The 24,844-nt window shown below is 40.8% G+C and overlaps 1 protein-coding gene across 1 annotated transcript; it reads right to left on the bottom strand.

The window, feature by feature from the left end:
• Positions 1 to 7,943: 7,943 nt before the first annotated feature.
• LZIC (leucine zipper and CTNNBIP1 domain containing) lies at positions 7,944 to 24,391 on the bottom strand. The gene is made up of 7 exons (XM_081220943.1): positions 24,262 to 24,391; positions 20,355 to 20,463; positions 19,148 to 19,283; positions 18,481 to 18,579; positions 16,725 to 16,820; positions 16,469 to 16,550; positions 7,944 to 15,971 (listed from the first exon to the last, which is right to left on the bottom strand). The coding sequence occupies exons 2-7, from the start codon at positions 20,453 to 20,455 to the stop codon at positions 15,913 to 15,915; spliced, it is 573 nt and encodes a 190-aa protein (XP_081077069.1). The 5' UTR covers positions 20,456 to 20,463; positions 24,262 to 24,391; the 3' UTR covers positions 7,944 to 15,912.
• Between the last annotated feature and the right edge of the window lie 453 nt (positions 24,392 to 24,844).

The following is a 24,844-nucleotide window of genomic DNA, read 5'->3' as shown; positions in this document are numbered from 1 at the left end:
AGGGTGCCCTTGATTAAAATGTTTCTATAGAAAGTCTGACTATGTCTGCTAATCTGGCTCTGTCTGGAGAGAGTATAGAGAGAAACAGCCCCTTTTAGGCAAAGTGAGAATTGCTCTGAACACCCACCTTCCCTTTTAAAGGGACGCGTGTCTTCAAGTGTGGTCTCACTTTCAACATTTAACTTAACAACTGCATGGGGTGACATCAACCACAGTTTAGAGGCCTTACTGCCCCGCTTTCCCCAGCCTTTTCACTCCTTTTCTGTCCCGTCCTCTTCCACTCCCCTCACTTTTCTTTCCCTTCCCTATGCAAGGATACAAGATACTTTTTTTTTTTTTTACTGTATTTATATCCTCCAATGTCCATATTGCTCTTTTGATTTAATAACTGTTTTTAGTTACAATTGAGGAATACTTTAATTTTATCAAAAGTCATGAGATTATGAACTTTTAAAGGCCAGAAATAGATTTTAATGATGTCTGTATTTCCATCAGCTTCCAGACTACCATGCCCATAACAAGAGCTCAAGCAATATTTCCCAATACAGTTACTAGCTTGTCTCTCAAGTTTTCTACCGCATACCAATACAACAAACTTACATATTCAAGTTATTTTCATGTAAATATTGATGTTTAAACAAATGAATTGGGACTTCCCTGGTGGCAGAGTGGTTGGGACTCCGAGCTCCCAGTGCAGGGGGCCAGAGGTTCCATCCCTGGTCGGGGAGCTAGATCCCACATGCATGCCGCAACTAAAAGTTCGCATGCCACAGCTAGGGAGCCGGAAAGTCGCAACTAAGGCGCCTGCCTGCCACAACTAAGACTCAGTGCAACCAAAATAAATAAATAAATATTTTTAAAAATAATAAACAGGGCTTCCCTGGTGGCGCAGTGGTTGAGAGTCCGCCTGCCGATGCAGGGGACAGGGGTTCGTGCCCCTATCCCGGAGGATCCCACGTGCCGCGCAGCGGCTGGGCCCGCGAGCCATGGCCGCGGAGCCTGTGTGTCCGGAGCCTGTGCTCCGCAACGGGAGAGGCCACAGCAGTGAGAGGCCCGCGTACAGCAAAAAAAAAAAATAAAAAATAATAAAAAAAAAATAATAATAATAATAATAAACAAATGAATTAAGGGACTTCCCTGGTGGTCCAGTGGTTAAGACTCCACGCTTTCATTGCAGGGGGCACGGGTTTGATCCCTGGTTGGGGAACTGAGACCAGGGAACTGAGATTCCCACATGCAAGGAGGGAAAAAAGAAAGGTATATGCTTAAGGATAAATGTGGGAAAGGAATGCACAAAATGACAAGGTGTCAGTGTGAAATAGTGGATGCTTTTCCTTTTTTCAAAATTTACATAAATAAATTGTTTCTATAGTTCAAAATTACAATAAGTTCATCAACATAGCCGGGCCCTTAACTACCCCATCAGCTCAGAGTTGGAAAATTCTGCATTTCTAGATAGCAGTATTACTGCAGGATTAACACAGGATGAAACACTGAAGGCTTAGGAGGCAGGAAACATCTGTTAGTTCTGACAGCCCAGCACTGCCTCTGCCCTTTGGGGAACTGCTCCTCCCCACTGTCTACCCACCAGAGGCGCTGATGAGGTTACCAACTATAGTATTCTACCCTTTCCCCTCAACAAAAAAAAAGCAAACAGGGGAGACATGAACCCAAGCTTGATCAATTTAAGTGCTGCGTTCTCTTGACCATTGGCTAAGAAGAGGATGTGACTTGAGCGGAGCCAATTGGAGTCCTTCTCTGAAACTTTCTGAATTGGAAATGAAGGGAAGCTCTTTCTTTCCTGTTGGATCAAGAGCTGTAAGGATGTGACCTCAAAAATGCTAGCATCATCCTCCACCCATCCCATGGAAAATTCTGAAGGAATGAGGCAACGTTAGTAGACAGACACAGAGACCAAGATTTGGAGGGAAGGAAAGTGAAAGGGAGAGAACCTATCATGGTGTGTTCCATGGTTTCAGTAGACCTTGCACCAGTTCTGCACAAACCATCTCACACTTAATAGGTCCCCAAATCTGCCTTTCCTCTGTCAACAGCTGGCACCACTCCACCAAGTTGCTTATACCAGAAACTTAAAAGAGTATCCTTGACACCATGCTCTCCTTTATCCGTCACGTTCAGTCCATGTTGTTTCCACCCTCAGACCATACCCTGAATCTCCCCAATTCCCACCCTCTCCACTATTCTGCTCCAGTTTAACCCATCATCAGCCCTCACCATGACTCCAGCACTAACTCCCAAGTGTGCTCTCATTCAGGCTTTCCCTACCACCGTCAATCCATTGCCCACACAGCAGCTAGAGGGATCTTCTTAAAATGTACTGATCTTGTCACACCTCTGTTATTCAACGACTTCTCTTTGTTTTCCTGATGAAGTTCAGAATCTTTAGCATGGCTACAAGGCCTTGCATGACCTGGCTCCAGCCTGACCTTGAACTACCTTTGCCAACTGAGCTTCCACCACACACAGGCCCTCTCCCTATTCCTTGATCGCAGGATACTTCTTTGTGCCTTGGTACATATGAGTACCATTTCTCTTCCTTTTACTGAAGTGTAGTTGATTTACAATGTTGTGTTAGTTTCTGGTGTACAGCACAATGATTCAGTTTAACATATATATACATATTCTTTTTCATATTCTTTTCTTTTATGGTTTATTACAGCATACTGAATATAGTTCCCTGTGCTATACAGTAGGACCTTGTTGTTTATCTATTTTATATATAGTAGTTTGTATCTGCTAATCCCAAACTCAAGGAGACTTTTCTTTTTTATTTTATTTATTTATTTTTTGTGGTACGCGGGCCTCTCACTGCTGTGGCCTCTCCCATTGCAGAGCACAGGCTCCGGACGCGCAGGCTCAGCGGCCATGGCTCACGGGCCCAGCCGCTCCGCGGCATGTGGGATCTTCCCGGACCAGGGCACGAACCCGTGTCCCCTGCATCGGCAGGTGGACACTCAACCACTGCGCCACCAGGGAAGCCCAAGGAGACTTTTCTTTACCTATGCTAGGCCAGCCCCAGTCCCAACATGGCCATAAATTCCAGGACGGCAAGGAGGTCACTGTGAACCACTTCCACCTAGCATAGTAGCTGGCAGTGTAGATGCTCAACAAATACTGCATGAATAAATAAATGTGCGAAGTCTGAACCAGGACTTTCCCTCCCATTGATAGTCACTCCTATTTCCCCATCTCCACCCGCAACTCCAATGCTACCAACCCTCTTTTCACGCTTCACTCAATAAATTTATGATTCTACATTTTACCCTTTCAGCTTTGGGGAGGGCCTCTCTGTGCTCCCAGACATATATGTATCTTTAAATAGTTGCTTTCTGGAGGAAAAAAAATCTCTATCCTCTGTATCAAAGGGATAACTCTAACAGTAAAATATTCAGGCCAAGTATGAAACAACAGTGGAGCCACAGCAGGCTGCAGGGAAGGAAAGCTATTTTGAAGTAGTTATGGCAACAGTGGTCCTCAAATTTTACCCTGTAAGAGGGCCTCCTGCCTACAAGTTGAGCAGGTACAAGGTGAGAATGGGAGAGAAGGGAAAAGACTTTGTACTGAATAAAGAAGAGATTTTTTTTTTAGTAAAGAAAATAAGAACCAATTCTTTTTGTGTTTTGAAAACCAAATTTTAAACAGTAATAACTTCCAATCATATAGAAAGTTCGAAAAATTGTCTTTTGCATTGGTCCCTATGTTTGTCATCCTGTTTACATGTGATACAACTCTAACTTCTCTGAGGATAGACAGTGAGTGACACAGAAGCTAAGCGCGCGGCAGACAAAGCATGCCGCGGTCGTGTGCCATTCTCCTCTTTCACCTTGGCAAGTGACTTGTCACTTAAGTTTACTTTGGAGATAATAAGGAATTATTCAACACAGTGATGAAAGCATTTTGTAGAGCAGTGGATATACATATTTTGTGTCATGAGTGGGGTATGTGCAGCTTTGAACATCTGGCTCGCCGCCAACCTGTCCCTAGAGTGTTGGTTTCTGCAGCATCTGATACGTACATGCTCCCTACATCACAGAACCTTGTTTGTACTGTGCTTGGGAACAATATAAAGAAATAATTATTCATTTCTTTTGCTGAGTGTTTTGACAGACCAACACGTCTTTTTTTTTTTTTTTAATTTATTTTTGGCTGCGTTGGGTCTTCATTGCTGTGTGCAGGCTTTCTCTAGTTGCAGCGAGCGGGGGCTACTCTTCATTGCAGTGCGCGGGCTTCTCATTGTGGTGGCTTGTCTTATTGCGGAGCACAGGCTCTAGGCGCGTGGGCTTCAGGAGTTGTGGCTCGCAGGCTCTAGAGCGCAGGCTCAGTAGTTGTGGTGCACGGGTTTAGTTGTTCCGCAGCATGTGGGATCTTCCCAGACCAGGGCTCGAACCCCGTGTCCCCTGCCTTGGCAGGTGGATTCTTAACCACTGCGCCACCAGGGAAGCCCAACCAACATGCCTAATAAGTGTACTTTGTGAGCCTCAAATGTTCAGCCTCAAACCAACATAAGGCCTCAATTTGGATCCAAAGATTCAGCCTATTAGTCTTTAAGCACAGTAGTCTGTTTATCACCTTTTTTTTCCCGGCTGGTTATCGTCTAATTAAGCATAAAAAATTACCATCCTTAAAAGCAAAGAACCTCTACTCTCTGGGAATAAATGACAACAGCTATCTTTCCCCCCTGCACAAACCAATGCATTTCATATCTGTAGATATGGAAATGTTACCAGTGTATTTAGGTGAGACTGAAAAGACCACTCCTGACAAGCAATTCCTTCCTCACCCTACTGATGGACAGACTGCCCACCAGGTTACCGTTGCTAACTAGTAGTGGGGCCTCTTATTAAATATTTGTAGCTTTGCTCCTACCCTTCACTGTTCTAAGAGTAGAAATTTTCAAACCTACCTGAGAGTATAAACTCTCCTGTTCCACATTTATATGTTTAGCTATTTGCTATTTGTAAGACCGAGGTCGGGCTTTGCAGTAATGTGACAGACACTTAGAGTCTGCATTTTGGTCCAGCAGAGGTTGGTCAATCTAAATGAACTTTGTGGCTTTGTTTTCTGCACACACTGCTCCCCTCACTTTCTTCATTACTGCTCTTCTAGGAAATTACTTCCCATCAGCAGTACTTGCCCCCAGCTGGTTGTGAATCAGATGGGGCTCTTTTTTTATAGTTAATAAACACTAAAGGCTGAGGGCAGCAAATCTACACCCTGGTGCCAGCTAATGAAGAGCGTCACATGAAAGCGTATGCAAAGGGGACAAGCATAGTGTAAATGTCCTGGGATCCCAGATTATCCACTCTTCTCCCACACGCTGCATAACAGATACTAATGATTATTAATTATTTAAGCAAAGAACATGAGAGCCCACACAGGTGGCAAAAGGAAAATAAAAGAAGCTGCACTCTAGAATCCTCTGTTGAAATCATTTTAATTCGCACAAGTTATAGAGCCAAGGGAAATAGACCAAGATACTTAACAGCTAAAGAATTTTTTAAAATCCTCTACCACTTTTTTCCCTTAAAAAGAAAAAAGGCAACTTAGGCTACATTTGTATACATTGCTGAAAAACTGGAATATGAAAATGAAATGGCTTCCACAGGCTGCCCTCTGTGACGGCAAGTGCAGGCCAGGGAGTGACAGGACGAGGCTCAGCCAGGTCTTCGTAGGCTCCAGTGAACCCTGAGGTTGTGACTCCCAAGTCTCCCCTTGAGATGCATCTTTCTTGCTCATACACACTAAGGGCACTGGAAGTTTAATGCTTGAAGCTCCATCCACCTTGATTTTCTTTTCTTTGTGCTTTGTACTAAAACCTTCGTGAGATTTTCACTTCAAATTACAAACGTCATATCATTCCTGGTAGGTTTTACTTTTTCTTTGTATATATCAGGATACCTCGAACGGTTTCTTCCTGTTACATAAGCTGTGACACTATTTTAAAAAGTTAAGAGCTCAAAAAAGGCACAGTTTGATCTTACTTTTAAATTCTTGGACCATCTCCACTTGTTTGAAACTAATTGGCAGTTCTACAGTGCAACCTTTCCAAATTGTCAATCCCCTGGCAGCTAATGACATTTCCTCTTACAATTGGAGTTTTCATTTCTAATTCAATAACATTTAGAGATCTAACGCTCATTATTACTGTAACTAACCTGGTTCTGTGACTAACAAGAGACTGTGTTTTCTTTGCAGGTGTCTTTTTCTGACCTTGTTCCAATATTCACACTACCTTCCTCTAAGTTCTTAGGGGACCTTTCACTTGAACTGATTCAGAACTTCATCAACGTTTCACACGTGAACTATTATGTATCCCCTGGCTTTTGTTCAAGCATAGTCTCTTTAGCCAATCGCATGTCATTGTGTAAGGCAGGGGATAAAGCCGCAAATCAGACACATACTGTCCTTGCCCTCATGATGGATAAGACATACACCAATGAATTATACACCTGAATAATTCATTGCAATTATAGTTAAGTGCTAAAAGCTGAAACACAATGGGCTCTGAGACCATATAATTGGGAACCTAACCTTGCATTAGGGTCAGGGAGAGTTTCCCTGGGAAAATAATATAAAAGCTCACACTTGAGGTATAAGTAGGAGTTAACTAAGCAAAGAGTGGGGAGAAGAGGATAGCACACAGTGGGACCGGCCCATAAAAAGGCCACGAGGAAGAAAGGGAGGATGGTGAGATCAAACTACTGAGAGAGAAGGCCGGGTGGCTAGAGTGCAGAGTGATGGGGAAAGAGGTCAGGCCCCTATCATACAGGACTTCATAGGTTACGCTAAGCATTCAGTATGTATCCCCCAAAGTAATGAGAACCACCAAAAGGTTTAAACAAGGACATGACATCGTTGGATGTGTACTTAAATAGGTGACTATGGCTTTTGCAAGGAGAATGGACTAAAGTGGGATAAGAACGGTGTATCAGCAAGTGATTGCTGCATAAAAAAAACCACCTCGAAACTCAGTGGCTTAACAAGCATTTGTGGCTTTTGTTCAGGGGTCTGCAAATTGCCTGGTGTGGGTATACTTCAGGCTGTGGGCCGACTGTGACTCTGTTGGGTTAGGCCGGGATCAACAGGGTTTAGCTGTAGATTGGGATTAAGTCTGCTCCACGTGTCCTCATTCTCCTTGAACCAGAGGCCACAAAGGGCACATTCCTCTTATGATGAATGGCAGAAGAGCAAGAGCACCAAGACCAACTGGGGAAGCACACTGAAGACCTCTCCAGGAATCATATCCATAAACATCCCATTTGTCAAATGCAGTCTAATTGCCAGGCCCAAAACAGCGGGATAAGGAAGTATGTTCCACCTCAAGGGAGGAAGGTCTGAATAAATAATTGTTAGGTAATACTCCAATATATCAAAGCAGCTATCATCAAGGCATTTTCCATTCTTGATGGAGAATAAATACATGGTAGTCTGTTGCTTTCTTCGTCCTAATCCACCTTGCTTTAGCCCCCAAACAATTGCTTTAATTTTCCCAAAGCCTTTACTGGATAGAATATAAAACTGTATAATATTATCAGCTTAGAATTATCGGCTTAGAATGGCACAGTAGGCATTCAATTTATGACGGATGAGTCTGGCACAGTGCTAAGTACTCATCAATTTTTAGATTTAATTTATTGTTTTGGGGGGTGGGGGTTTTTTGCATTTATTTTTCTTTTCTTTTTTAAAAAAATTATTATTTGGGATGAAAACAAATCTGTTTCCCCCCCCCAAAGTCCTGATTTATCTCACATTCTTGGGCTTAGCTTTAACTGGGATTCATTCTTTTCTTCCATTCTTGCAGTTAGGAATGCATTCACAGCCATAGTCCTGGGTCTTTAATAAGAAGCTAGTCTTGCTGTGGACATCAATATTTTTGGTGGGGTGTGAGGCTGAGGGGAGAGTTCATGTAACTTGGAAGCAGCCCTGGGGAGTGAAAGTGAACTATTTTTAGCTGAATTCGAGTGGAGGCAATGCACTTGAAGAATCCAAAGGCTTTAGCAATATCTTAGATTGACTTTAATGAGTAGTTAGACTAAAATAGCTACAGGCTCCAGGGGGCAGACCAAATCTATTGAGAACCTCTCCTGGGAGATAAAAAGGCGCTCATATAGCTCACATCATGAAGTAGTGTCAGCCTCTTCCATGCCCCCAGCAGGATGCTCAGCATGGGAGCATTTCTGCTCATCTTACTAATTGGTGGCTAAGTACAGACAGAACAGAAAGGGACACTTATTTTACTAATAAGTAGAAAAGCTTTCTCAGGAAAGCAGAAGACATGCTCACAGAGAAGAGGAGGCAGGGAGTCCTTAAGCAAGCATACAGGTGACACTTGTGACTTTAAAACAACTTTGAGCAGGCAATTTCCATTTAATTTCTTTTCAGAGAAGATGTATAGAAACAGCATGCTAAAGGGGCTGCAGTGTCTGGAAAAGATAAAGGGACTAGTTTTAATTTGCCTTCCATTTCTGCTGCTAATGACACCCTGCTGAGACAGACTATAATATTAACACACAAATTCCCACAAACCCAATAACATCCTTTCACTAGGATGTCTTGGGTTATTATAAGATCTCTTTAGCACAAGTTATGTCATTAAAGGAAATTTAAAAGTAAATTAATCTCACATCCAGGAAATGAAAAGACAGGAGAAACAGAATTGTAGGCTTTTCCCCACATTAGGTACTCCTAGTTAATATATTTTATGATCTTAATTTCCTGTTATTTCAAATATCTAGATATGAACACAAGCTTCCCTTTGTCAAACCAAACACAATGCCTCCATTTTATTTAGTATTCTTAAAATGTATATTTTAAGATTTTAAATATTTTAATGAAAGTGGCATTATTTAATTTTATACAGTTCCTTACACTGTAGTTTCAAAGCCATTTAACCATTTAATAACTATTCTTCACAAAATATCTACATGAATATTTGGAAGGTGACTTGACAAAATGAGACCAAAATTAAGTATAAAAGAGTGACACAATTAGGATTAGAAATGTAGTGACAGGGTTCAGGGGACACACCACCCCACGATATGGCACCTTGGCATATTGACTATTTTAAGCTGATGGAACTTGAGAAATGGCATGAGTAGTAAGGACTTTTGACCTTCCCTTGAAGCAGGTCATAAAACCCTCATGTGAGAGGTGCCCTGTCCAATATCTGGAAGGAAGGAACATCTTTACCTTCAAAGAAGAGACAGAGAGGAATGGGAACAAACAGATCTGGCTAAGTTTCCCTCAGTTTCTTACACTTAGCTCACCTTTGTTCTATCTCATTTTCCCACAACTTTCCACCCTTCATCAAATCTAGCATACAAGCACTCAGATTTAACAGTTTCTCTGGGTCTTCATTTCCTTATGAAGGTTCCCATGTCACATAACACTTACAGTAAATAAATGTGTGTGCTTTTCTCTTGTTAATCTGCCTCTGTTATAGGGGTCCCAGTTAAGAACGCAAAAAGAGGAAAGATATCTTTCCTCCCCTACAGGAGTATTCCCACTTTCTTTCCATTTAATATTCTCCAAAATGACTTAATAATATAAACACAGATGACTCTTGAACAACATGGGTTTGCATGTGTGGGTCAATTTATACCCAGATTTCTTTCACTAAATACATACTACAGTACTACACAACCTGTGGTTGTTTGGATCCACGGATGTGGAACCGCAGATACCGAGGGCTGTCAAATTGTACATGGATTTTCAACTGCGCAGAGGGTGGGCACCCCCAACCCCCGTGTTGTTCAAGGGTCAAGTGTATTTTAGTGAGATATGCATTTTACAATATTGATTTTATTGATTTTTTATTTTTTTGCCACTTTGCGTGGCTTGAAGGATCTTAGTTCCCCGACCAGAGATTGAACCCAGACCCACAGCAGTGAAAGTGCCAAGTCCTAACCAATGGACTGCCAGGGAATTTCCTACAAGATTGATTTTAAAATGAGGTAAAAAATTATAGACGAAAGAGATCATTTAGATCAAATTGTACAGATCAGAATTATTTCCAAGTGTACTCTTCCTTATAATATATGAATACACATCTGAAATAATGTTTCTAAGGATCCAGCTAACTATGATGGAGTGACAGATTTGGAAAGAGGGGTAGGTCTATTTAAAACACAATTTTATCATTGTGAAATAAACCTCTTGGTGATGCAGCCAGATATCTAAACTTCTATTAACCATATAAACACTTAAAAGTCTTATTTTTTTAATAAAAGGACTCTATTCAATATCCATTTTAGAAAATTTAACCAAAAAGAGCCAAGTAATGTGTCGGGCATATCTCAGCACTCAATAAATGCCTGATGAAAGAATAAATGACATCACAATCAGAAGAGGTAGCAGATAGAAGCTTTCCTTGCTTCCACATAGTAATTGTTGTTAAGATTTTCTAAAATCCATTCTCTTCACTTTCAAGACCTAATCCCCACCAGAGAAAGTACATTTTGAGTTTTTCAAAGTAAAAGGGTCTAGTGTACACAATTTGTCCAGTGCGTTCATTGTAACAAAATTAACCTGGCACAATCAACCTCCCTCTCTGGCAAGAGCAGCACCGTGGGAGGTCGTAAGAGTACTGTGGGAGCAGTCAGGTTCCCAGAAGAGAGGCACACACATGAATGAGCACACTCACATCCCTCATTTCTGCTCCAGGCCCACAAGTTAAAGACAGAGTTCACATTTTCCTTCCTGAGAATGGAAAGTAGATTTAGGTATGTCTCACGTACTCTTTTATTTGGACTCTTGCTCCTGGTATTTTCTTGCAGAGGAATAAACCACTCATGGTTCTGGAAGACAGGATGAAAAGAAATGCCACGAGGCTGAGGCTAAGGGGCTGAGATTTTGCCTGTTTGCTTGAAAATTACAAATGCTCCTCTCCTGAGTAAATATGAAACAAAATATTTAAATAAATGAGTATAAGCTCAGAGGTCTTGTTTGTTTTGGTGGTTCAAACGCAATGGAAGTTTATTTCTTGCTTCTATGAGTTTAAAGTGGACTCTCCTGATTGGTGGGTGACTCTCTTCCAAGCATTGATATAGGGTGCCAGATTTATTGCCTCCTACAGGCTGCTAACTTTTTTTATAACTTTATTTATTTTTATTGAAGTATAGTTAATTTACAAGCTCAGAGCTTTAAAAACCAAACCTAAGGTATAATTTACCAAGACCTAGAACAAACTTGATGTAAAACTTGAGTGCTAACAAAGTTAAAAAAAATTTTTTTTAAGGGACTTCCATGGTGGTCCAGTGGTTAGGACTCGGCACTTCCACTGCAGTGGGGAACGGGTTTGATCCCTGGACAGGGAACTAAGATCCTGCATGCCGAGTGGTGTGGCCGAAAAAAAAAAAATTTTTTTTTAAGATGAATAAACACATTTTCTAAGAACATGGTTAACCATAGGATTAAGACAATCACAACCTAATCCAGGCCAAATATTTACTTTTACCTAAATTACCTATTTTTTAAATTATCATCGAGGGTCACTGCCTCAGTTTTCAACTTGGCCTGGTTTACGAGTATTGCAGGAATAAGGCCAGGCCTAAAAGAATCAGGTTTTCATACAAGCCAAAAAAATCATTGAACTCTTCTTATATATATGACAATTTAGCAGCAACAAAAAAATAGTACTTGAACTACTTAAGACATTTTAGAATGAACAGACATAATTACGATAACTTAAACTCTTAAACCATGTATTGAAATTATGAATGAAACACAAAATCAGAGGTTCTTGTGGGAAGGCTTCAGAAGTTCAGTCACAGTTGCCAGAAGCTGAGGGCAGAGGACCTACCTGTGACTGATGCATAATCTTAGAAAGGACTCTTACTAGCATTATCTTCCTCCTTTTGTTTTTTAATTAATTAATTTTTGGCTGTGTTGGGTCTCCATTGCTGCACACAGGCTTTCTCTAGTTGCAGCAAGCAGGGGCTACTCTTCTTTGTGGTGTGCGGGCTTCCCATTGCAGTGGCTTCTCTTGTTGCAGAGCACAGGCTCTAAGCGCATGGGCTTCAGTAGTTGTGTCATGCGGGCTCAGTAGTTGTGGCTCGTGGGCTCTAGAGCGCAGGCTCAGCAGTTGTGGCGCACGGGCTTAGTTGCTCCGCATGTGGGATCTTCCTGGACCAGGGCTCAAACCCATGTCCCCTGCATTGACAGGTGGATTCTTAACCACTGCGCCACTAGGGAAGTCCCTGTCTTCCTCTTTCTTAACTCAAAAGAAAATTGGTGGCTCTCCTTGACCTCCTTTATAGAAAATATTTTTTACTTCTTTATTTTTAATTGTAGTCCACTGTCTGAGGCTGTAAGGAATGTGATGCTCTCAGAGGAAAACAACCAAGCATTAGGAAGCTACCAACTGACAGCCTCAAACCGCTCAACTTTCCTGGTCCTCTGCTTGGAACAGCATGGACTTTGCATTGTAAGCTCTTAAGAATGTCACTAACCCCTTGTGTTTGAGGCCCTTTCAGCATTACAGTCTTTCCACCTTGCTATTAGTGTGAGCAGGGAGAGGGGCTTTCAAAAAGAAAATGAGTGAGGATGTCAAAAGGCCATATTCTAGGGTGATATCTAGTAGAGCCATATTTCTAACCTGTTTTTTGCAACTTAATGAAAATATTAAGTACTAGTTTCCCCAGTTTCTAAATCTTTTCAATTCCAGGGCCACACAGACTGGAAGCAATTACAGCTTGTTCACGGGGGTCTGTGGGAGTGCTGACAGTTTTAATTTACATATTAATGCTGAAAAACAATTTGAGAGGCAAAGAAGAGTGTTCTTTGGTCTTAGTAATGAAAAGACAAGAAAAAAAAGTGGACAGGAAAGTGATTGAAAAGCTCTAGGCAAAATGGTCTGGGTTTATTTTTTCTGTAATAATTTCAAACTATCCACCGGTCACTGTAATAAGATACTATTCCAATGGTGGATTTGCACAGTCTTTTATTTTGCCTAAGATGACCATTCTTTGGCTGAGTGTCTTCAATAAAAGGCCTATCGACCAAAGTTAACAACCCATCTGTCCCAACTCCAACTCGTTCCTGGGAACAACTCATTCTATTGCTTGATTTCTTCCTCTACCTAACTTAACACTCACAGGATAAAAACAAAGCAAAATACTGAAAGAGAAATTGTTTTAAATTATTAGATTTCATTAAACAGCCAGGTTGGACACTTGATCATTGGAATTTATTTCTGCGGCAACCCCAGTTCTTTGAAAAATGCAGAAATCTTTCCATTAAAATATTAGCTTGACCCAAGGATGTCAAAAAGCTGCCTTAGCATTAGTTATTGCAGTTTGAGACCTCCCAAGACATCTAAAAAACTAGAACATTAAATATAGCAAAATATGAACATAAACATAGTTTACAAGTCATTTAATAACTATAGTTGTATAGACTTCTCAAATTATTTTTCTAAATTACCAAATTTGTGAAAAATATATCATATTATGGCCCTTGAAAAAACTATTAAATGGTGGATTAACCCCAATGTAAAGCTTTCTACATTAAGAAAGAGAGGGGAATGCACAGTAATCCTATGTAGTAGTTAGCTCCTATGATCCCCACTGAACAGATGAGGAAAATGAGGCTCAAAAATACTGTCACCAAAAAAAAAAAATAAAATAAAAAATAAATAAATAAATAAATATATATATATATATATATATATATATATATATATATATATAGTCACCTACCAAAGGTCACACGGCCATGACTGACAGTGTCTTGCTAGGCACTGCAAACTTGGTCACTTTGAAATGAAGGTTAATTTTAAATTAAGTACTAGTCATCACTTACAAAATGAATATATTAATGTGATTAATGACAAAATATTTCACTGAGGTTAGTCTTACAGAAAGTTTAAGGGAAACCAAAGTTAAGGACTCCAGATTCATTTAGGCCTCTTTCAAATATAAAATATTCCTAATTTTCCTTGTCTTACTACTACTGGAAGGGAATCTTGCTATGAATTAAAACAAAATGAAACAAAACCCAAACAGCAATTCTGTTCCTAGGTATATACCCAAAAGAATTGAAAAGGGATATTTAAACAAATACTTAGGCACAAACGTTCATAATGGCAACACTATTCACAATAGCCAAAAAGTGGAAAAACACCAAATGTTCATCAAGAGATAAATGGATAAACACAAAGTGGTATCCATGCAAGGGAATGTTTTCAGCCATTAAAACGAACGAAGTACTAATACACACTACAATGTGGATTAAACTAAAAAATATTACGCTGAGTGAAAGAAGCCAGACACAAGAGGTCACATACTATATGATTCCATTTATACGAAATGTCCTGAATAGGTAAATCCATAGAGACAGAGAGCAGATTAGTGGTCGCTAGAGGACTGGAAGGAGGAGGGAATGACTGCTTAGTAAGTATGGGGTCTCCTTTGCGGGGGATGAAAATGTTTTGCAACTAGATAATGGTGGTCATTGCACAACACTGTGAATGTACTGAATGCCACTGAATTGCACACTTTAAAATGATGAATTTTAAATGGCCATGTGAATTTCACTTTGGTTAAAAAAACACACAGAATAATGAAATAATGGTGATTGACCATAAAGCCCTAGATGAATAACAGGTAATTTGCTTTTTCTTAGTTTGTCACAATTTCATGAGTTTGTGACCATCATAAACCAATATATAAAAAATTACCCATTACAAGTTCCAAATAAGGCATTAATGTAGCTGAGGTCCCCTCATTCGTCCAGTTGGCAGAGCACCTAGTAGAGGTTACGGTACACAAGAAGCTTTAAAAATGTTTTTAATTGGTATGAAGTCTAAAGAAAAAGAATACTGAGAAAAATGTGAAAGAATATAAAGTGGCCAGAGCCTAGGAAATAAGCTGACGTACATGCATATGGGGAAAATCTATATATCTGAGTGTGCAGAGAGATGTAAACACTCAGGAGAGAAACTGACTTCTTCTCATAACTTATTTTGTGTTTCTCCCAAAACTGAAGAGTAAATAGTAGTTTACAGTTACCACCCTCTGGGTTTCAGCAAAGAGGTCACACACAGGGAGGGCCTCGAGCTGCCACTTCCAATTGCTTCCCTGGTGAAACAACGCAGGAGGTTAAGTTACTTCAGGAGACTCTCAACAGGGCTCCCATTGTTCCAAGCTCAAAACTCAGAGATACAATGGGCACCATTCATACTGAGAGCTTACGGGCTGGGGAATGGTCACTCAGTGACAACTTTTTTGGGGACACTGAATTTTCATAAATACGGACTTGCACCGATATGTGTGAATTATTTTTTTTAAAGCAGCACAAAATAAAGAAATAAAACTCAGTGGACATTAAACTGACAGGACACCCAAGTCTTATCCCCAGCTCTGTCTCTAATGTGACTTTAAGAAAGTCACTTGCTCTTGCTGAGCCTTACTTTCCTTGTTTGTAAAATGAAAAGGATTTTAAGATCACTTAGAACTCTAAAGTTCTGTGAACACATATGAGGTCTGTTGATGTTGCTACATTATTTACTCCAAGTGGGGATAATCATGAGCAGAAAAGAATCATCAGTTCACATCTTTTCATTTACTACCAGCACTTAAAAACAAGGAGGCTCAATAAAGACAGGCAGAGACACTATTTTGTTTTCTCTTAAACAGACAAACCATAATGAATAAGGTCCAGTGAGCCCCTCCATCCCAACAAGTCCAGGATCACGGAAGTGGGTATCCCTACATAAAGCACAATGATGAAGGGCATAAACAAAAGCCTTAAGTATGTTTTTCTGTCACCTTTTCTTAGGTTATTAATACATTTCATGAATCTCTTGACTTCTTTGCCATGACTCAAAATCCCCGGAAGAAAAATGCCATTTACAACAAGAATGCGATCAATGTCCTAAGTTTTCACACCACGTCATTTTTTTGTTTTTTCAACCTCAAAACTTGCCAAAGCAAGAACTTTGTCGCCAGAGCCTAAGAAGAAAGACACATAATAAACAGAAATGTCATTTCAAATGCATTTATAGTTCCAGGTAAAGAGAGGAAAATCTATCACATAGATGATAAAACAGAAAATGAAACGAGTTTTTATTATCAGCACATTATCCCTGACCCTCCCCACTGCCATGACAATTTCCTTCCCTGCACAAACAACTCAGCCACATAGGGCAATTTATTGGTTACAAATACTTACTTTAATTCAGGTATGAAATAGAACATGTAACATTTTAGTTTACTTTTATATTTACATTTAGCTGACAAATATTTTTAAAGCATTAGGCTATATTAATTTGATTATTTTTAATTAAATAGTATTGGAAAATAAACCCATTAAAAAGAGGTTTATAAAGAAAACAATTCTGGTTTCACCTCTAAACTCAAGAAAAGGCCATCATTTTATCTCACCCGTGCCATCTGTCAATCTAGAGCAGTAATTCATGTCCAGCTTTCAGAAATACGAGGGTACTCACCAAGGTCTGTAGAGACTTTCTCAAACTGGCTGAGTATAGCACCTGCGTTTGCTGACAAGAAGGCCTCGTCATCTGCAGTCAGCTAAACAAACAGAACAAAGCCCAAAGGACTGAGTTCAAATGTGAACAAAGTGGCTCTAGGAATCCCTGTTAAGAATGTCTTAGGACCACAAACTAAATCACAGATCAAGAAGTTCTATACCAAATACTTCACACTTTTTCTTTATACCTAATATATTAAATTAAATACAAGTACCTTCTCTCCAAGTTTCCTGAGAGCTGTTAGTATCTCCACTTTCTGCTGAGTATACAGGTCTCTTTCCAGCTTTCCTACCATGAGATCTCTATCCATCTGTAATAGATGAATGCAAAGCATATGGTATTTAAGTTAAAAGCATTCTTTGCATAAAATCAAGCTTTTCAGATGTACTTTTTTAAGAAAAGGTCCTCTACCAATTAATATTATAAAGAACTATAGAAACAACTCAAGGCAAACATGATAGAAATGTTATTACACAGTTCTAATAAATCTTGATACTAATCATAACCATTGTCTTAGTTATAAACTCTACTGAGGAATTAGTAGGTCAATAGCTTCTTTAAAGAGGAGCTATCCTCTAAGAACTCTATTTCATTAAACTGAAGTGTGGTCTAAAGGCCTGAATGAGACAACTGGTAACAGATCTCCTGGAACTTTGGTTAAATATCACCTCTACCACCAGAAACATTGATAGCATGTACTATGCTTTGGTACTATTCTATGTGCTTTACACATTTTACTCCATGTAAACCTCGTAACAACCAATAAGAGGTAGGGACTATCATTATTGCCTTTTTACAAATGGGGAAACAGGCACAAAAAGAGGTTGAAGAAGGACTTCCCTGGTGGTCCAGTAGTAAAGAATCTGCCTTCCAATGCAGGGGACCCGGGTTCGATCCTTGGTCGGGGAACTAAGATCCCACATGCCGCGTGGTGCGGCCAAAGAAAGAAAAAAGAAGAAGAAGAAAAAAAAAGAGGTTGAAGAAAATAACTCCCCCAACGTCACATACATCCACAGTAGAACAGGGGTACAAATCCAAACAGTTTGATCCAAATCCATGCTCTTAACCACTATGCTATTAAATTACCAATGGTTGCAAATAACTTATTAATGTCTTAACTATATTCAAGTCTATAAACAGACTTCCTCAAGTGTCAGGTTTATAAAGATGTTTGAAATTCTTAGATGGGAAAGGCCGCACGTGCATAAAGCATGGCTGCTAATGAATGCTAGATGGGATTTCAATTCAGAGCTCCAGAAATAAATAGTAAAACTTTAAATGTGGAGTCGTAGCAGAAGCAGTCAGTAGCAATTTAAACTGCCATATGCTGGTTAAACCTCTACATTTGTTATCAACAACAACTGCTCAAAGGACTAATTTTGTCAGAAACCTAGTTGTGGGTTGTGGCTCCAAAGTCAACTGACCAGTTTTTTGAAATAGACTATTTTTTAGAGCAGTTTTAGGTTCACAGTAAATTGAGCAAATGGTACAGAGATTCCTCATACACCCCTTGTCCTCACTCATGCATAGTATCTCCATTATAAACATCCCCACCAGAGTGGTACATTTGTTCCAACTGATGAACCTACACTGATACATCATTATCACCCAAAGTCCATACTTTACATTAGGGTTCACTCTTTTTTTTTTTTAATTCAATTTAATTAATTTATTTTTTTAATTAATTAATTTATTTATTTGGCTCCGCCAGGTCTTTGTTGCGGCGTGTTGGCTCTTTTAGTTGCGGCACGCAGGATCTAGTTTCCTGATCAGGGATCGAACCCGGGCCCCCTGCACTGGGAGCGCAGAGTACTAACCACTGGACCGCCAGGGAAGGCCCTAGGGTTCACTCTTGGTGTTGTACATTTTCAAATGACCAATTTTTAAACTTTAGAATAACATAATGAGCAAATTCTTGGGCTGAGAAAAGAAATACATACAAGGACTGGATCAATTTAAAGAAACTTTACCTCTGCTAACCTTGTCCGAAGCTGACCAGGTTGTTTCTTTGCAAACAATCTGATGACCTCTGGGGTTTTAAAGGCCTGGCTGATAGCTGCCTGGATAGCCTAGAAATACAAGAAGGTGAAAGCTAACCAAAATAGTCCAACAAATCAGATATTACAATATTTGATTGATAGGTCTTCAATTCTTAATAGGTCTTCTTTGTTCATCAAACAGTGTTACAACTTTAGTATCCATTTGCTATTTCTTTCTTTCTTTTTTTTTTTTCTTTCTTGTGGTACGCGGGCCTCTCACTGCTGTGGCCTCTCCCGTTGCAGAGCACAGGCTCCAGATGCGCAGGCTCAGTGGCCATGGCTCACGGGCCTAGCTGCTCTGCGGCATGTGGGATCCTCCCAGACCGGGGCACGATCCCGTGTCCCCTGAATCAGCAGGCGGACTCTCAACCACTGCGCCACCAGGGAAGCCCCCCATTTGCTATTTCTATGCATGTCACTGGAGTCAAATATATAACTAGATGAAGATCAGGAAGCAAATGCTGTTTTATCCATAAGTAGATATTCCTCCAGAAGTTAAACCCCAAAAAGGGTACATTTTCTATCTTAAATATACTTACTGGAAAAAAACAACAACAAAAACCAAACTGTGTCACCAATGTAAGTAAATTATGCTTACCAGTTGCATTCCACTTAGTTCATCAACCAAAGTCATATTTCCGGACATAATTTTCTTTAGTGAATCATTAAATTCACTTAGTTGCTCCAGAGTTTCTTTTTTGGTTTCTTCATATTCATCTGTATCAAGTTCCTCTCTGAAGTACAATGAACATAATATAGAAAAATATAGAGTTCCAAAAGAAAAAAACATTCTTAGTATTTATACACTAAGACTTCAGATACATATATATATATACAAAAAATATCCTGGGGGAAAAAGACTGAAAGGAAATACCAAAATACTAATGATGGATGTGTTCAGACATTAGTGTGGGTGTTTTCCTGCAATTCTGACAATTAAACTTTTTTTTTTTTTAAACCGAAATGAGACATACTTAACAAACAAACCACATAATAACTTCCTTTTAAGCAGTCTCTGAATCAATAGTATAACCTTGGGCAAGATATTTGACTAGCCAAGTCTCAGTTTTTTTATCTATTGTATAAGCTGTAGATAAGGATAGTACCTACTTTATAGGGTTGCTATGAGCATTAAATGAAATATGGAAAGTACTTGGCATATAATAGGTACTTAACAAATAGCTGTTATTATTACCATCATTATCATTAATGGTAGGTAAAATTTTATGCACCTTGAAATACAACAGCAATGCAGTACTTGCCATCTGAGTACTCCAAACAAGCCATTTATTAAACATTTACTACAAAACAGCTCCCATTTATCGAGTGCCTGCTTTGGGCCAAGCATTGTGTTGTTCCCTTCATCTGCAATATTTACAATAGTCTTTCAAGGTTGTTAAAAAGGCAATGAGCAGTCTTAGTTCTTTGAGCAGTTAAGGCTGAAGACACACCAGAAGTTCAAGCAGTACCTTCTCAGCTTGATACCAGGCAGGGCTACTTCAAATACTGAAGACAAGATGGGTGTTATTATTTCCATTTCACACTCAAGGAAATGGAAACTTAAGGTGGTTAAATATTTAGCCCAAGTTCACACTCACTTTGAAATTAATCTAAATACTTTCATATCCCAGCCTTTTTAACTCCAAAGCCAGTACTGAGTTTATTTCTGCAGTAGACAAAGCACTGTGAAGAACACTACAGGGGAAACCAAAATCACACATGGGCCTGCACACATGGAGCTTATAATCTAGCTGCAGGAAAAAAAGGCCATTTTACAGCATAGCAGCACACAATTATACTATTACCTGCATTCCTCCAGGTCCTGTAATTGCTGCATTAGTCTATCCAACTGTTCTTCTAAGTTCTGCTTTAATTTGCTTGTCTCTGTCTTTCCTCTGGAAGCCATTTTACTCTCTAAGTAGAACGATAAAGCAATTTAAAGTAGGCTATACTCAAAAAAAACCCCCAAAAAGTGGTGGGGACTTCCCTGGCAGTACAGTAGTTAAGACTCTGCGCTTACCCTGCAGGGGGCGCTGGTTCGATCCTTGGTCTAGGAACTAACATCACGCATGCGGCGTGGCACAGCCAAAAAAAAAAAACTGGCTATACTCTTTCTGAGCTACAGGGGTGGGGAAGATAGTTGTGCAAAAAAAAAAAATCTCAATTTATATATAAAAGTTGAAACACATATAGTAGTAACACCCCACAAAAATGCCTGGGAGTCTTCTTTTTTTTTTTTTTTTTTTTTTTGCGGTACGTGGGCCTCTCACTGTTGTGGCCTTTCCCGTTGCGGAGCATAGGCTCCGGACGCGCAGGCCCAACGGCCATGGCTCACGGGCCCAGCCGCTCCGCGGCATGTGGGATCTTCCCAGACCAGGGCACGAACCCGTGTCCCCTGCATCGGCAGGCGGACTCTCAACCACTGCGCCACCAGGGAAGCCCCAACCTGGGAGTCTTCTTAATTGAATTGACAAATGAATTAGAAGTCTTAACTATTAGTCTATCTTACTTTAAACATATTTGATAGATGAAAATACAGATTTATAAAGAAACAGATCAGGCGTGACTCTGCTTTACAAGATTCATTTTTTTTTTTTCGGTACACGGGCCTCTCACTGCTGTGGCCTCTCCCGTTGCGGAGCACAGGCTCCGGACGTGCAGGCCCAGCGGCCATGGCTCACGGACCCAGCCGCTCCGCGGCATGTGGGATCTTCCCGGACCGGGGCACGAACCCGTGTCCCCTGTATTGGCAGGCGGACTCTCAACCACTGCGCCACCAGAGAAGCCCTACAAGATTTATGTTAACATTCTTTTTCATTCTTAATAAGTACACTCCAGGACTCAGAATAGTCCTAGTATTATCTTAGTGGTCTTTATGTGCATTTACCTAATGACTTGTGGGCATGAACAATTTATGATATGAATTTCTTCTTTGGAAATGTGCCCATTTTTCTACTGGATTATCTTTCTCTTACTGATTTATATAACATGGATATAAAGTCTTTACAATTATGTTGCAAATATTATCTCTTGTCTCCTGGCTTTAAATTTTATTTATGGCATTTTTTGTTATGGTAAATTATTATTTTTAATGGCCAAACCTATGTTCTCCTCTATGTCTTCTTAGTTTTGTGTCCCATGAAAGCAGGCCCTGACCACCTCAAGATTTTTTAAAATATATTACTTTGGGGCTTCCCTGGTGGTGCAGTGGTTGAGAGTCCGCCTGCCGATGCAGGGGACACGGGTTCATGTCCCGGTTCGGGAAAATCCCACATGCTGCGGAGCGGCTGGGCCCGTGAACCATGGCCGCTGAGCCTGCGCTCCGCAACGGGAGAGGCCACAACAGTGAGAAGCCCGCGTACCGCAAAAAAAAATAATAATAATAAATTATATATATATATATATATATATATATATATATTTTTTTTTTTTACTTTGTTTTTGTTTTTGGCTGCACCATGGGGCTTGTGGGATCTTAGTTCCCTGACCAGGGACTGAACCCGGGCCCACGGCAGTGAGAGCACCAAGTCCTAACCGCTGGACTGCCAAGGAATTCCCAAAAATATACTATTTTTTTGTTAATGCTGTGAAGTAGGGATCTAACTTTTATTTTCTTTCAAATGGACAGCCAACTGCCTCAACACTGTTTACTAGTATTTATTTATGCTACCTTTAATTGAGACTCAATAGAAACAGACTCAAGTCTGTTTCATTGATAATATTCTGGCCCTAAGGCATTACTTTACTATTTTAATTATTATAGCTTTAGAGCTGGTGTATACGGATGACTGATAAGGAGTTGGCTCTATTATTGTTTTTTTTCCCCAAAATTCTTGACTATTCTTGTACATTTTCCCTTCTAGATGAATTTAAGAATCAGTTTGACAAATTCCCAAAAAAATTCAATTGAAATTTTTTTAAAATTTTTACTTATTTATTTGTTTTTGGCTTCATTGGGTCTTTGTTGTTGTGTGCGCGGGCTTCCTCTAGCTGCGGTGAGCGCGGGCTTCCTCTAGCTGCGGTGAGCTGGGGCTTCTCTTCGTTGAGATGCATGGGCTTCTCGCTGCGGTGGCTTCTTGTTGTGGAGCATGGGCTCTAGGCACGCGGGTTTCAGTAGCTGTGGCGCATGGGCTTAGCTGCTCCGTGGCATGTGAGATCTTCCCGGACCAGGGCTCGAACCCGTGTCCCCTGCACTGGCAGGCAGGTTCTTAACCACTGTGCCACCAGGGAAGTCCCTGTCCACCATTTCTTACAGGCAAGACTCCAGCCTCCATGACCTTCCCTGAGTTCCAAAGGGCAGATTCCGAACAGTTGCTAATCAAGGGAGGAGTAGCCAAGAAACCACCTGAGGCAAGATTAAAGGGACCAGAGAAGAAGCTCATCCTTCTCTCTCTTTTTTTTTTTTTAAAGACTGGCTAGAACTGTGTTCCTGAGGCTGTTTTTTTTCTTTTTTTTAATTTTTAAAAAAATTTTACTTATTTTTTTTGCTGCATTGGGTCTCTGTTGCTGTGCACGGGCATACTCTACTTGTGGCAAGCGGGGGCTACTCTTCATTGCGGTGCGTGGGCTTCTCACTGCGGTGGCTTCTCTTGTTGCGGATAACGGGCTCTACGCGTGCAGGCTCTAGAGCGGATAACGGGCTCTAGGCGTGCAGGCTCTAGAGCGCAGGCTCAGTAGTTGAGGCGCACAGGCTTGGTTGCTCCGCGCCACGTGGGATCTTCTGGACCAGGGATCGAACCTGTGTCCCCTGCAGTGGCAGGCGGATTCTTAACCACTGTGCCACCAGGGAAGTCCTCATCCTTCTCTTTTGAGCCTGCATTTTCTTCTACCTATCAAGGCCAAGTCATCCATCCTTCATGGTCAAGTTTCACCTTCTCCATAATGCCTTCCTTGGTTCCCTCCCAATCACTACATTGTGAGTTACTTGAGAGTAGGGATTTTACATTTTCTTTATACACCGGCGTCTAGCACAATGCTGGGCAGATAGAAGGTACTGAATAAATAACTGGTAAATGAATAATGAGAATTGATTGCTTTTTCCACTGCATTCTACGTCTTAGTCTCCATTTAACACTATGTCTGCCTTTAATTATATGTGATTTCATCATAGCTTGTTGTTTATTTATTTTTTTTTTATTTTTTTTTTATTTTTTTTTTTTTTGCGGTACGCGGGCCTCTCACTGTTGTGGCCTCTCCCGTTGCGGAGCACAGGCTCCGGACGCGCAGGCTCAGCGGCCACGGCTCACGGGCCCAGGCGCTCCACGGCATGTGGGATCTTCCCGGACCGGGGCACGAACCCGCGTCCCCTGCATTGGCAGGCGGACTCTCAACCACTGCGCCACCAGGGAAGCCCGCTTGTTGTTTATTTGTCTGTCTTCCTCTCCAGACTGTAAACTGAGAGCAGAAAATGGGTCTGATTCCTTTCTTAGCCTCTTCAGCACTTAATACAGACCACATATTCGATAACTGAATGAACTGTATAAAGGCCCAACGTACTGTAAGGAGGTAAAGCTATTCTAAATGAATTTTAGGGAAGATGAAGACGCTTTAAAAACTTTACCCTCATGCTACATTATTTGAGATTTATCCCAGAAAGATTAACTCGCGGGCACCACCTAGAATTCAATAAAGGTGATGCACCTTTTACCGAAACTGCAAAATTACTCTCAAAAACTGTAATTTTTGAGAATTAAGGTACTCATACATGCTCACCTGTCTCTTAGTCCTCTGAACTCTGCTCAGTGCTGACCGGTCTCAAATTGCATAAACCTCCAATTCTTGAAGTTCCAAGTGTCTTAAACTTGAGGAAAGCGAAACTGTTCATCAGGACTATAAGGGGCTCAAAGTCCAAACCACCTGGGGGTGGAGCTGGCTGGGGAAAGGGAAACCATTAACAAGTGGTTTTATTTACTATTTATAAACGTATACCTAAAGCAGTCCCAATAACTGCCACTTGGGCAGCCTGCAACTGAAACACGCCCTCTCTTTCTAGGACGACATCATAGGGGCGGGAGGGGGTGTGGAGGAGGGGGAGAAGCCCGTTTTCTCTTTCGACTGGGCCTGTGGCAGTCTTTCTGAGGTTTTTTTCTAGTGAGGCCGAGAGTGTTACTCAGGAAAACCCCGCACCCGGATCTGCCTTGAAGGAAGTTGTCATATCCAAAACCACGGAAAAGGAGCGCATACATTTTCCCGGCTGGAAATGAGCAGCGTCTGGACCTCAACCATCCGGACGCGGTCAGGGAGCAGCCCCGATCACAGCCCCAAACCACATCTCCCACCGGGCAACATGCAGCCC

This window comes from Mesoplodon bidens, assembly GCF_964165515.1.
Source record: "Mesoplodon bidens genome assembly, chromosome: 2".
In the NCBI taxonomy this organism is placed as follows: Eukaryota; Metazoa; Chordata; class Mammalia; order Artiodactyla; family Ziphiidae; genus Mesoplodon; species Mesoplodon bidens.
The sequence above is the reverse complement of the archived record's forward strand: the minus strand, read 5'-3'. Positions and strand labels throughout refer to the sequence as shown.

What these genes read in the sequence shown, in the direction of transcription:
- LZIC (XM_081220943.1), bottom strand. Translation starts at nt 20,455, where the DNA reads ATGGCTTCCAGAGGAAAGACAGAGACAAGCAAATTAAAGCAGAACTTA. An exon ending in AACTAAGTGGAATGCAACTG is followed by an intron (nt 18,580 to 19,147) that starts GTAAGCATAATT and finishes TTGTATTTCTAG; the next exon opens with GCTATCCAGGCAGCTATCAG. An exon ending in GAAAGTCTCTACAGACCTTG is followed by an intron (nt 15,972 to 16,468) that starts GTGAGTACCCTC and finishes CTTTCTTCTTAG; the next exon opens with GCTCTGGCGACAAAGTTCTT.